The sequence below is a fragment of the Rhagoletis zephyria genome, unplaced genomic scaffold, assembly GCF_001687245.7.
Source record: "Rhagoletis zephyria isolate East Lansing unplaced genomic scaffold, Rhagoletis_zephyria_1.1 Rzeph_scaffold_02404, whole genome shotgun sequence".
NCBI lineage: Eukaryota > Metazoa > Arthropoda > Insecta > Diptera > Tephritidae > Rhagoletis > Rhagoletis zephyria.
The window spans coordinates 44764-58066 of record NW_016159488.1 but is presented as its reverse complement, the minus strand read 5'-3'; the positions used below and the strand labels follow the sequence as shown (position 1 = coordinate 58066).

General features: G+C 36.0%; 1 protein-coding gene across 1 annotated transcript; it reads left to right on the top strand.

Annotated features, from left to right (window-relative positions):
• Window positions 1-3792: 3792 nt before the first annotated feature.
• LOC108366799 (uncharacterized) lies at window positions 3793-6127 on the top strand. Its single transcript, XM_017621280.1, has 2 exons — window positions 3793-3811; window positions 4063-6127. Exon 2 carries the CDS (start codon window positions 4107-4109, stop codon window positions 5490-5492), a length of 1386 nt encoding a protein of 461 aa, XP_017476769.1. The 5' UTR covers window positions 3793-3811; window positions 4063-4106; the 3' UTR covers window positions 5493-6127.
• Window positions 6128-13303: the final 7176 nt, after the last annotated feature.

Below are 13303 nucleotides of genomic sequence, written 5' to 3'. Positions count from 1 at the left end.
ACAAAGTTGCAACTTAAATTTAAGTACTAACTTAAAATTTACCTCTATTCATAGTCGCATTTCAGTCTTCTACTAAGGGCCTGTGCCAATTGGTAACTTTTTTCTCCGTGGTNAAAAAGAAGTCTGATGAGGAGATGTGGTGATCTCCGAAATAGTGCTATAACTTCTACCGCTTAGACTTTGTTGCTTTTTCAATTTTTCCTAATAAACAATCGTGGTACAAAGCTCAATAAAAATATTAAAAATATATATTTTTTTTTTATTAGCAAGTAACGTAAGCTTTTTTATGCTGTTTCTGCTTTCATTTTCATGTGCACTCCTTATTACCGCCAAGCAATATTATGTGTATACATGGTTATAAGCTGTCAAAATTTTACCTAGCCCCATGAGCTAGGTGAAATTCTGACGTTCTTATTCACCACGAGAAATGTCAGATTTTCACTTTGATCCGTAAAAATTTTCTCTTTTCTATCATTTGGCACAGGCCCTAAGTAGTTTCGACTTAGTTCACGATATAGCAAAATGAGTGTGAAAATGTATCGATATTTTGGAAAAATTACATTTGTTACTCAATGTCTGGTTAACACAAATCTCCGGTAAAACATCGTTATCGACGTTACCGACTCCATGTTATATGCATCGAGCCGAACACGTCGATAATGATGTTTAAACGGTGATTAGTGTTAACCAGACATTTAGTAACCGGCCCTAAGATAGTACACATTTCTGTGCTTTAAAGAGCAAAATATATCCATATTTCTTTACATAGAAATTCCAAAGTAAGTAAGGTTATGGTACCACATAGATTTGCCAGAAATGGAACCCTAGCTAAGGCTAAAATTCATGTTTTATTTGTGTTAAAAATTTGTTTAAAAACAATGTTAACAACAAAACTTTCAATAGAAATTTTAGTAAGGTAGCGTCACGTCAGATACTTCGGCTGATAAAAAAGTAGGAGATTTTTACATTTTGGAATTTAGAAAACTAATTTTAAATATTTCAAATATTACTACAAAAAGTTTTATACAAATGCTATTGCCCAATTCCCAGAGTTTTAAATTTTGACGTTTTCACTTTGTTTTCTAATATTTTGTCATACAAATGTATCATTAACTTTCTAATGTACATTTACGATTCGATACGATACAAATGTTCTGGTACTCGATTCCAAAAAATATCGTTTAAAAACTTTCGAGTAAAAAGTATCGGTATCGAATGGCAAAAATATCGATATGGTGTATCGTATCGGAATTCGTGTACCTAATAACAAGAATGATAGTATACAAGATTTCGCATTCCCGGTGGTGACGACATTGCTCAAGTAGAAGTAAACAAACCCAAATGGGAGGAGAAAAAAAACTGTCAAACAGCGAATTTTCTCAGTTTCTTAATATTAAGTTTTTCGTCGGGAAACGTGATTTTATTGTGTTAAATTGCAAAATATATGATTTATAAGAAGAACTAATAAAGGAAATGTAAAAATCTGCGATTTTTGTGAAAGTATTAGCACATTACAGTGCATCTGAAGTTTTTAAGGCGTTGTTTACTTTTACTTGAGGATAGTCAAACCCGGCAAAACCCAAGTTAAAAGTTGTTTCTAGAGATTCGAATCAAAAAAATGCCAGTTTAGGTGAAACCATGGAGATTTTTTTTTTTTTTTGAATTATTGTAAACAGTTTGATCCGAAACCTGAGATCTACCACATTTTTTCTAAATTTACCACATTTTTTTCCAAATTCTACCACACAGAAGGATCCTATCAAAGATCAGTCGGGAAGGATTCTAGCATAAGTGTAGCTAGAAGCGCGGTGTCAACGATTTTAGATGATGTGCTTAAGGTTATGGAGCGGTTCATTTGCCCTCAGTGGGTGAAACTAGAAATGAACTGCATCGAAAAACGCAGATCAAGAGACTATTTTTACTTAAAGTACAAAATTCCCTCAATAATTCGACGAGACACACATAAAAATCATTAAGCCCAGTATTGACGAACATTTATTTTATAATCGAAAATATTTTAGTATGAATGCAATGATTGTAAGTAATCATGAATCTTCTTTTTACTCGTACATTGCCTTGATTTATATATGTGCATGTACATTTTTATTTGGATTTGTGATGGTCACATGAAAATTCGAGCGGTCGATGCACTCTATCCCGGCTCTAGCCATGACTCATTCGTATGGAACTTTAGTAGCGCCAGACATTTTTGGAAAGCATAAAAAGTGACGAATAAAAATATGAATACATTAACAATTATTTTTATAAAATGAACAATTTAATCACATTTTTATCAAATGTCCAACTGGAAGTAAGAAAAACTAATAAACAAATGAAATCCAAGAGCCGTTAGCTGCTTGGTTTGTTTCCGATACCAAAATCGATATTATTGGTTTCTGTGACACCTAAAATCGACACTAATTCCGAAACTCAAAAATAATGATTATCTCTGAAGCTGAAATTAGTCAAGAACGTAAACCTACCGGTACGTAAACCCGAGTCAGCTGACACGATCTGTCTTAACAGAGCGCCATGTAAATGAAAACTCAACACCGCAGAATTTTTCTGTAGTTGTAGCCCGTAGCGCAGAAATCTGCGGAATTTCGATTTTTCCGTGTCAGCTGATTTCTTCCTTCTATAGATGGTTGCCACTTCGTCAGTTTCGCAAATGGTAAAAAAGGTATAATTTCCTATTCAAAATACGTTTAAAATATTTGAAATTTACTATTGAATAAAGTTTTTTGTTGAAAACTAAGTAGTTTATATTTAGCTACGATCTATTATAGCACGAAAAATTGTAGTTGAAAAGGTAAGTTTATGAAAAGGCATTGATGAGTGGCAACACTATAGTAAGCAACACTGAGGGCTCCAGTAATCGACAAAATTCTGCGTATACAGACTGCGTTTAAGTATACGTTCTGCGTTCTTGACTAATTTCAGCTTGAGCGAAAAAATTAAAACCATAAAATAGTCATTCAGGCCGATCCTGAACAGGAACTCCCTGGGTGTTTTCTCTTTTCCCTTTTCTTTTGTCATGAATAAAAATTCCCTGCGAATTTTTTATATTAAATGGCGGAGTTGACCTGTCAAAAAAGTATCAGCTCTTGCGAAGTTTGATTTTTCTCCTTACAAATTTTCGGGGAAACTGCTACTTCCTGGGAATTAATTATTGGCGAATTTCTTTCTCGGGAGAAACAATTCCCGGAGGACAAACTCCCTGGGAGTATTCAGAATTATGCTGATTGTTTGTGGTCGAAAAAAAAAATCAAGTGACAATTATTTCCATTGAGCGAAAAAATGAAACTCAATAGTAATTATTATTTTTAAGCGAAAAAAATAAATATCATAAAATAATCATTATATGCTGATTTTAATTATTTTACTCATACCCTGCCAGCCAAAAGTGATGAAACCGCGGGTTTCGGTCACTTCAAAACTGGTGACAAAACTGGTGATATTTGTATAGGCGGTGTGCAGATTGTCACCACTTTCCTCCTGTACGTGTGAGCCTTGCATCACTGTCGCACTCATTCAGATACTTCGTAAGGAAAACATATAGCTGCACTCGTCTAGCATTGCCCCCTTCAGCCGGCTCAGGGTTGCATTTTCTTCACAGCGAATTCAAAATAATCTTAGAAACTTTAAATAAAAAATCCCAAAAATGTTTTGATTTTTATTTTGCAAAATTTATTTTCAAACTGCATAATATACATACTTAATAATCAATTTTATGAATAAAACTTGTAATTAACATTAATAAATATATTTTTACATCAGTTCAACCCGAGCGTTCGACGCGTAAAGACCTACTGTAGTCAAGCTCTGCGTATTAAAGTATTAGGGCCGGTTACTCAATGTCTGGTTAACACCAATCTGCGGTTAAACATCGTTATCGACGTCTTCGACTCCATACATATAACATTGTGTCGGTAACGTCGATAACGATGTTTAACCGCAGATTAGTGTTAACCAGACATTGAGTAACCGGCCCTTAGTGTGCTAGTGTGATTTACCACAAGTGCCAACAAAAATTTACACTTTTTACCACTTCCTTTTCTAAAGTGACAGTGCAAAACTTATATATATATATATAAAAAAAAACAATTATGAACGGGGTTGACCCCCCCTTTAAGAATAGGTTTAAAAGCCTTGATCCAGATGTCAACCTTTCTTCTCAAACCAACCACTGCAAACGAATGAGGAACGACGATTTTACACCATTACCTGAAATCAAACAAAATGATGACCACATACCGCGCTATCTAATAGCAACTGCAATTGCATCAAAAAACGGCGAAGAAGTTCGACCTTTGTCATCTTACAATGTTTTTCAGATAGAAAAGGGCCTTAAACACATAAGTACAGAGTACACTGAAGTTACTGAGCTTAAATCAGGCGACTTGCTCATAAAAACCCGAAACCTAAAAGCAGCGGAAAAATTTCTCAAAGCCACTCATGTTGATATAGTACCCGTCAAAATTACATCGCACAAATACCTAAACTCAACACAGGGTCGCATATTTTCTAGAAATATAATAAAACTTTCTGAAGACGAATTAATGGAAGGATTAGCGTGCCAGAAAGTTATCGAAATTAGGAAAATAATGAAACTAACTAATGACGTAGCAACACCAACGGGAGCAGCGATTGTCACCTTCAATCTTATTCGTAGGCCAGAAAAGATCAATTTAGGATGGGAAAGAGTCACAGTCCAGGGATATATCCCCAACCCGATGAGGTGCAGAAATTGCCAAAAACTTGGGCATACGAAAAACAATTGTAAAAATATACAACTATGCAAACAATGTGCCTTTCCTCCTCCGCATGAAATTTGCTCACGTATTTTCTGCGCAAATTGCAATGTCAACACGCACACTTCCGAAGACCCAACTTGTCCCAGCTTCCTAAAGCACAAATCCGTAAACAAAATTAAAGCTGAACGCCGGTGTACTGTTCGTGAAGCCTGGAAAGTGTACAACAGCAATCCCACAGCATACCAAATTGAACCTAGGAATAGGCAAACAAGCAAGCCTTCATACGCACAAACTGCAAGAAACGACCAAACCACAGCAGTCGAACAAACACAGATCGAAAAAAGCAATCATATTTCTTCACATATTACCCAACCTTCAAACAACATTCAAAATCAAGATAAAACAAGATCACTCAAAAGCAACAATGAAATTCAAAACAAAACTAAACCACCTTCAAATAACATTCAAAAGAATACTTCTAACTCCAACTATGGACCTCAACTTACAACAACACTAGACCAATCAAATCAAAGCACATCAACAACAGCATCGAAAAGCAGCTCAAGCCCACCTAGAACAAAGAGCAACGAAAAAAATAACACACACACCCAAAGCTGTGACATGGAAATGTCGCCTTGCGCAGATATATACAAAAAATACCCACATTTAAATGTCCTCATTTCGCCAAATACATACAAAAGAACGCTACAAGCTTTAGAAAATGAACAACACACTTAAGACTAGACACTTCGCTTAATAAATGACCATTGGCATAAACTTTTCAATACTGCAGTGGAACATACAAGGTTTCACAAACAACAAATACGCGTTAGAATATCTAGTAGCAAAACATAAGCCTGAAATTATACTACTCCAAGAGACACACATAACGAACAAAAATATAAACTTCCTACACCTTCCTAATTATAAAGTTTTTCACCACAATAAAAGCTTTACATATGCTAAAGCTGGAATTGCAATCCTTGTTAAAAATACAATTAATGTTTCTAACCACCGAACATCCAACAACGATTTACTTCATCAAACACTAACAATACACGGAATGAAAGACGTACACATTACAAACATCTATAAAGAAACAAACATACGCCTAACATCGCAACTACTAGATGATATACCCTTTACGGGTACAAGCCACCACCTTATTGGGGGTGACCTCAATGCCCAACATACTTTGTGGGGATCCCAATACAACTCTAGCAGTAGATTGCGATGGGAGCAGTTCGCACATGATCGTCATTTAACAATAATAAATGATGGTTCACCGACTCTTCTAAACACTAGAAACACTCTCACGCCTGTGGATGTGTCCATGGCCAGTTCTGAGCTAGCAGCTGCGTTGACATGGAATTGCTTAACATCAATTATGTTCGACCACTTTCCTATACTCATGCACACAGAGATTTCGAATATACCGAAAAAGTTCATTGGGAAATTCAAAGAACACAAAGCCAACTGAGAACTCTTTAAAGACAAAACAGAGCAGCTTCAAAGGCAATTTGTTCAATCAAGCAACATTAACAAAGAAACCGCACAAATCAAAAGAATTATACGAAAATCAGCTAACGAATCCATGCCAACTAGCAAACCACCAAAAGAAATAAACTCCCCGATTTGGTTCAATAGCGAAATAAGCAGGTTGATAAGCCTAAACAACAAAGCCTGGAAAAAGCTAAAAGAGAGAGGTACTTTCACACGAGTTTTAAGCTATAAAAAGGCATGTGCACAAGTAAGGAGGGCATGCAAACAAGCAAAACAAGATACCTGGAAGCGATTCGTTAATTCATTAAACCCAACTATCGACACAAAAAGCTTATGGAGAAAAGTGAAAACCATTAAATCCCATAAAACACCAAATTTTCCACCAATTTTTGTGAATAATAAAGTAATCAACCACCCACAGCAAATAGCCAACAACTTTGCCACTGTATGGAGTTCGATAGGATCAAATAGCCAATTCAGTCCTGAACTAGTTAAGAGAAAGCAAATAAACATCAACCAAATGTAAGAAGGTAACAACGTAAACAACTACATACTAGAAGAAGTAACGCTTATAGAATTAAATATAACTCTAAAAGGCCTCAAAGGCACCACGCCCGGTCATGACAAAATCACCTATAGGATGGTCAAAAAGGCTTCACCTTCCCTTAAAAATCGTTTGTGTCAGTTATACAGTCAAATTTTTAGAACAGGAGTATACCCTCATGACTGGAAACATGCCATACGAGCGCCAATACCAAAACCTGGAGGGAATCAAAATAGTAGCGAAGGTTATCGCCCCATATCCCTGTTACCAGTTCTGTCTAAAATTCTAGAAAAGCTATTTTCGAAAAGACTATGGAAATATGCTTATATACCCGACCACGGAGTACAGAAAATAAGATCAAAGCAAATCTACAAAATAACAAACACTGTGTTGTCATCTCCGAGGACTTAGAAAAAGCATTCGATAGGGTCATTTCCTCGCAAATAATTCAAGAGCTTCATGCGTGGGGTGCCCCAAAAATGTTGCTAAATTTTGTGCTCTCCTTTCTCTCACATAGAAGGGTTACAGTTAAAGTTGAAGGTTTTCTGTCGCATACTCACACTATTGACAATGGGATACCTCAAGGTTCCCCTCTATCGGTCCTGTTATTTAATATTTACACAAACACACTCTCCAAATTGTTAGTAAACCAATCCGGTATAGATTATATGGGTATTTTCGCGGATAATATCTTTGCCCTGGCCTCTGGAACAGCAGAGGAAGTGAGCAGAAGCTTAAATATCCTCGACGCAAAAATACACCAATGGGCAACAAATACAGGCGCAGTTATACCTGGTGACAAAATAGAAGCTCTTCACATCTGCAAGAAGCGAAATTGCGATTTTACTAGAACCACGATTCGGAGTGTAGATATAAACTTTAAAACAACGATGAGAATACTAGGAGTGACATTCACCAGAAACTTACGATGGAATGAACACACGAAAAAAATTACAAGTAATTTAGACAAGGTTAATAATTTGCTCAAAGTCATTTGCACAAGGAAAAAAGGTCCGCATATTGAAACTGCACTCTCAATATGTCGTTCGCTCACAGAAGGAGTTTTGCGGCACTGCATAACGCTCTATGGATGGACCTCAAAAATGAATATTAAAAAAATAGATGTAGCCTTAAATAAATTTTAANAAACACTGTGTTGTCATCTCCGAGGACTTAGAAAAAGCATTCGATAGGGTCATATCCTCGCAAATAATTCAAGAGCTTCATGCGTGGGGTGCCCCAAAAATGTTGCTAAATTTTGTGCTCTCCTTTCTCTCACATAGAAGGGTTACAGTTAAAGTTGAAGGTTTTCTGTCGCATACTCACACTATTGACAATGGGATACCTCAAGGTTCCCCTCTATCGGTCCTGTTATTTAATATTTACACAAACACACTCTCCAAATTGTTAGTAAACCAATCCGGTATAGATTATATGGGTATTTTCGCGGATAATATCTTTGCCCTGGCCTCTGGAACAGCAGAGGAAGTGAGCAGAAGCTTAAATATCCTCGACGCAAAAATACACCAATGGGCAACAAATACAGGCGCAGTTATACCTGGTGACAAAATAGAAGCTCTTCACATCTGCAAGAAGCGAAATTGCGATTTTACTAGAACCACGATTCGGAGTGTAGATATAAACTTTAAAACAACGATGAGAATACTAGGAGTGACATTCACCAGAAACTTACGATGGAATGAACACACGAAAAAAATTACAAGTAATTTAGACAAGGTTAATAATTTGCTCAAAGTCATTTGCACAAGGAAAAAAGGTCCGCATATTGAAACTGCACTCTCAATATGTCGTTCGCTCACAGAAGGAGTTTTGCGGCACTGCATAACGCTCTATGAATGGACCTCAAAAATGAATATTAAAAAAATAGATGTAGCCTTAAATAAATTTTAAAGAACGGCATCCGGACTTCTAACACCAACACCGAAGGATGCTCTCGTCGTTGAAGCTCAATACAAAGATTTTGAGTCTCTGCTGCTAAACAGTTTGGTAAATTTAGCAGCTAAATCTATAACAACACCTTCACACGCACTACACGACACTTTCTGGTATCATATAAATACTTACAAGAGAATCATCAAAAGTAACACGTACGCTTCAAGCATTCAACACATTCTGATATATCTGACCAATATTAACTCTCCAATACCAAACAAACCAACAAACAACATTCCAACAAGCACTTACATAACGATGGATACTACGATTAGTTCACATGATAAAAACAATACGTGTCCTGAATTCTTAAAAAAAAATTTTTTGGAGTATAAAAGCAAAATACCAGTTGAGGCCACCTATTTTACGGATGGGTCTTTCCTAAATGGTACAGCAGCTTATGTGGTCATAGAACAACAAGCCAACGGATACTCCTATATGAAAGTGCGGCAATCTCTTCTAACACCTCACGCCGGCATTTTCAATGCAGAATTGGCAGCTATACAATTTGCGGTTCGTCATGCATCGAGCAAAAAGAAACATGCACTTATTTGCTCGGATAGCCTTAGCGTGGTGAAATCACTACAACACGACGGTGAATCACGCAGATTCCTTCTAGACGGAGTCACACTCAATTCGCGCATAACGATCCTATGGATCCCAGCACACGTCGGTATAGTTGGTAATGAATTAGCGGGCGAAGCAGCCAAGGAAGCTATAAAAATGCCTCTTATAATGGAATGTTTAAGCGCAATCATTAAAAATTTCCACAGAGTAGAAGCTGCAAACATAACAAATACTCTATGGCAGACATCAAGCACTTTTTTAAAAACACACAACGCACAACTTAAAAGACCACACTATAACGAAAACTTCACTAGGGACGACTGTATTAAAATAGCACGAATGAGAGTCGGTGTAACTAACTTCAGTACCAGGCACCATTTTAGCGGCGGCAGATCACCAGAATGCACCCAATGTGGGACGACCCTAACTGTTGAACACATTCTCAAGGATTGCGCCATCTCAGGAAGTCACGCTAACCTCGAACAAACACTCGACTGCAGTAATGAAAACACCATAAAGTTCATCAACGAAGCCTTAAAAAAACACAACCTCCTATACGAAGTATAACTTTAAGAAGAGCACAACAACTCGGGAGCAACATGGCCTCGTAGCCCAGCCCCCGTGCATATATTTTATAAATTTATTTATAAAATATAAAGATAAATAAATAAATAAATAAATATTTTTACATACATACATATGCGCTGGCTTAATTTCTTATTATTAGTATTACTCATTTGCACATAGATGTTTAAAAAGTTGGAAAATTTTTATATAAAAGTTAAGCGATTTTAATAATGTTATAATCAAAAGAAAGGTAATCGATTTATATTTCTTTTGATATATATTAAAAGTTGCAAATCATTTATACAGGTTAACAAAAATTCAGTTTCATTACAACTACAAAATTTGATTGCGTTTTTTCGACTTATATATAGACGTTTTCAAAAGTTGCAAAACTTCTATAAAAAAGTTAAGCGATTTTAACAATATTATAATCAAAAGAAAGGTAATCGATTTACCTTTCTTTTGATATATATTAACAATCGCAAATCATTTATGATGGTTCAGAAAAATTAAGTTTTCTTACAACTTTGCAAAATTTGACAAGTTGGACTTGCACTTTGAAGGTGCTCCTTAAACATATAAAAAGTCTCAATACATACCTTAAGAATGTGACTAAGTAGCTGCTGTTTTGCAATCTAAAAGAAGAAATTATATTATAATTAAATAAAATTGTTAAATACGTATTATTACCTTCAAAATTTTCGTAAAGTGACATTTCTTCACAGTATGTATACTGTCATCAAAACTCCGATGTTTCTAACTTGCTCGCTCTAACGCATAGAATTCTTATTAGAGTACGAATTCTTATCGCATAGAGCTACATNCTAATCAAATTTTTTTATTTATTGGGCACGTTTTCTGTATCTGCATTTATTTTGAGCGCAATTTCTGATCAAAAGAAACAAATCAAGGAAAAGAAATAACAAATATTAGGAATCGGTAATTGAGTTAAATAATTAAAAATTTTCAGAAACATAATCGAAAGGCGACATATAAAAAATGCACGCAAAGAAGAAATGTCTGGCAACACCAGCAAAATTTTGAAACGATTTTGCGACGACTGCTAGAAAGGGCAGCTCACAGTTTGATGCTATAGATGTCTCAAAATGTAAACGTCTACATTTTCAGACACAATTTGGAACGAACTGTGAACACCCCAAATGTGTTTGTAAATCGTTTGAATTTTAGGGGAAAGTGGTGAGCCGTGGCTGGCAGGGAAGTCGATGTTAAAACATCGCTGAAACTGGCATCGATATATCGCCAATTTAGCGATTTTAGGAAATTGTAAACATCGTTGGCAAACATCGCCCTGCAAGAAGCCTGACCTATGATCAGGCATGGGCAGAGAACGAGCACACGCTTAAAAAGCGTAATCATCGTATGTACGTATACAAGCAAGAGCGTAACGATGAGAACACGACAGCATGCAAAATACATTAGGCACACTAACACATTCTCACTTTTGGCTAACGCTTGTTTGTGGTAGTGCCCACCTTTGCCTATGATTGTCGGTTAAATTAGTCGGAAAACTGACTAAAACTTTTCGTCAGTTTAGAGGTTAGTTTTTTATGGGCTTGGGGAAAGTGACCACTTCCCCGGGCGTGTGATAGTGCATCCCTTTCTTGCACACACATGGGCGCATTTGCCTTACAGTATGTTCACTCCACAATATAACCAGAAAACAACCTTCGGTGAATTTGGCGACTGCTTTCCTCGGGGATGAACATGCTAGGGATGAAATTATTGGTACACACGCCATCCTAGCACGCAGGGTTGCTTTTAAGCACAAAAAAAAGTAATTAACTCCAAATAGTTTCAAAAAGTATAGTGTAAAAGGAAATTCATTGAATAATTCCACAAAATGGTATACATAAATGCCCCATTTTCTAAACGATTTAAATAAAACGCATTTCATAACCTTTTTTGTGCAAACGGCATTTGCGAGTTGATAGAAAAGTACTACGGATTGTAAATTTTTGTTAACTATGAGGTGAATGAAGATTTTCAACCCGGCCTGACGGTTTGGAAGAATTTTTTTGTTCTAATTTTATTACTAAGGCATCTAATAAATGCATGGCTTTTAGATCTAGAAGAATAAAAGTCAGTAAAGACAAGTCTTTTTTGTATAATTTCTGATTTTAATTCCTCAACTTCTTTTTCCCCAGAGCAACTGTCAAAAATTTCCATCAGTAAAAATTACGAATTGGCACAGCAGAAATGTAAAATTTTCTCGCCATAATAAAAAGTTTCTTCAACATGGAACTTTTCTACTAATTGACATGAAATTACTATCTCAACGCTCGGAGCGCTGCCACTGAGGGCCTTTGCCAACTGATAAAAAAGAGAAAATTTAGAAAGACAAAACAAAAATTTTGAGATTTCTCGTTGTCAATACGAATGCCATCGTTTTTACCTAGCTCGTGGGACTACGCAAAATTTTGACAGCTTGTAAATATGTATACAAATAAAGTTGTTGTTGGTAATAAAGAGTCAAATCAAACTGGAGAAAGGAACAAAAAGCGTACGTTAGTTGTCAGTTATAAAATAAATCCAATTTATTTGCGAATATTTGTTTATTCTATTTATTGAAAGGCAACCACGCAGAAAAGCTTGTGTTAAGTATATTGATAACAGAACCTGGCAGCTCGTTGTCTAAATTCTCAAGTAACATAAAATCCACAAAAGAATAAATTGCTTGTATTACCATCAAAATAGTGGTGCTTGTGGTGTAAACAAACGCTCAGCTGACGAACCCGCTTTCGCAAACTTTTTTCTCAAAACCAGTTACAAATACAACGTCGCGTTCTTACGTGATCTTGTATTTTTGGTTCATGCCGTGCCTTCCTCAGGAGTGGATATAACTACAACAACAACGATTACTACAACAACAACCCAAAAAGGTTGGTTGCTGTCTATACTGTCGTTCACTCGCTCACACATGCCATCTAGTTGTGGATGTACAAGTGAGTTTAGCGATGAAACTATTGGGAAGGTATCGCGATAATAAGTGACTTTTCTGAACATTATTCTAACCTCTAAATAATTGATAAATTGGTGAATAGATGGCAGCGAAATGTCCAAAAATACAATAAACCAAATTAAAAAATACAATTCGATTTTGCTTATGTGTTTGTTTTATTTTTAAAAATTTATTGTCGAATATTAACTTAATTTCGCAAGCTTTTTCAGAGCTACTGAGCTCAGACAATTCTTCTCATTTTTAATCGGGGTCTGAATTTTCGTAGCTAAAAACAAATGCCTCAGCGCCGTTTGGTCTTTCTATCTCCATTCCTAGGTTCTGCTGGAGTCCCACGTTGGCGTTGCACTGTATTTCAGCACTGTAGTCACTGACTCCACAGTCAGTCTAAGCACACTTTTTTTTTTTTTTTTTTTTTTTTTATTTTTTTTTTTTTTT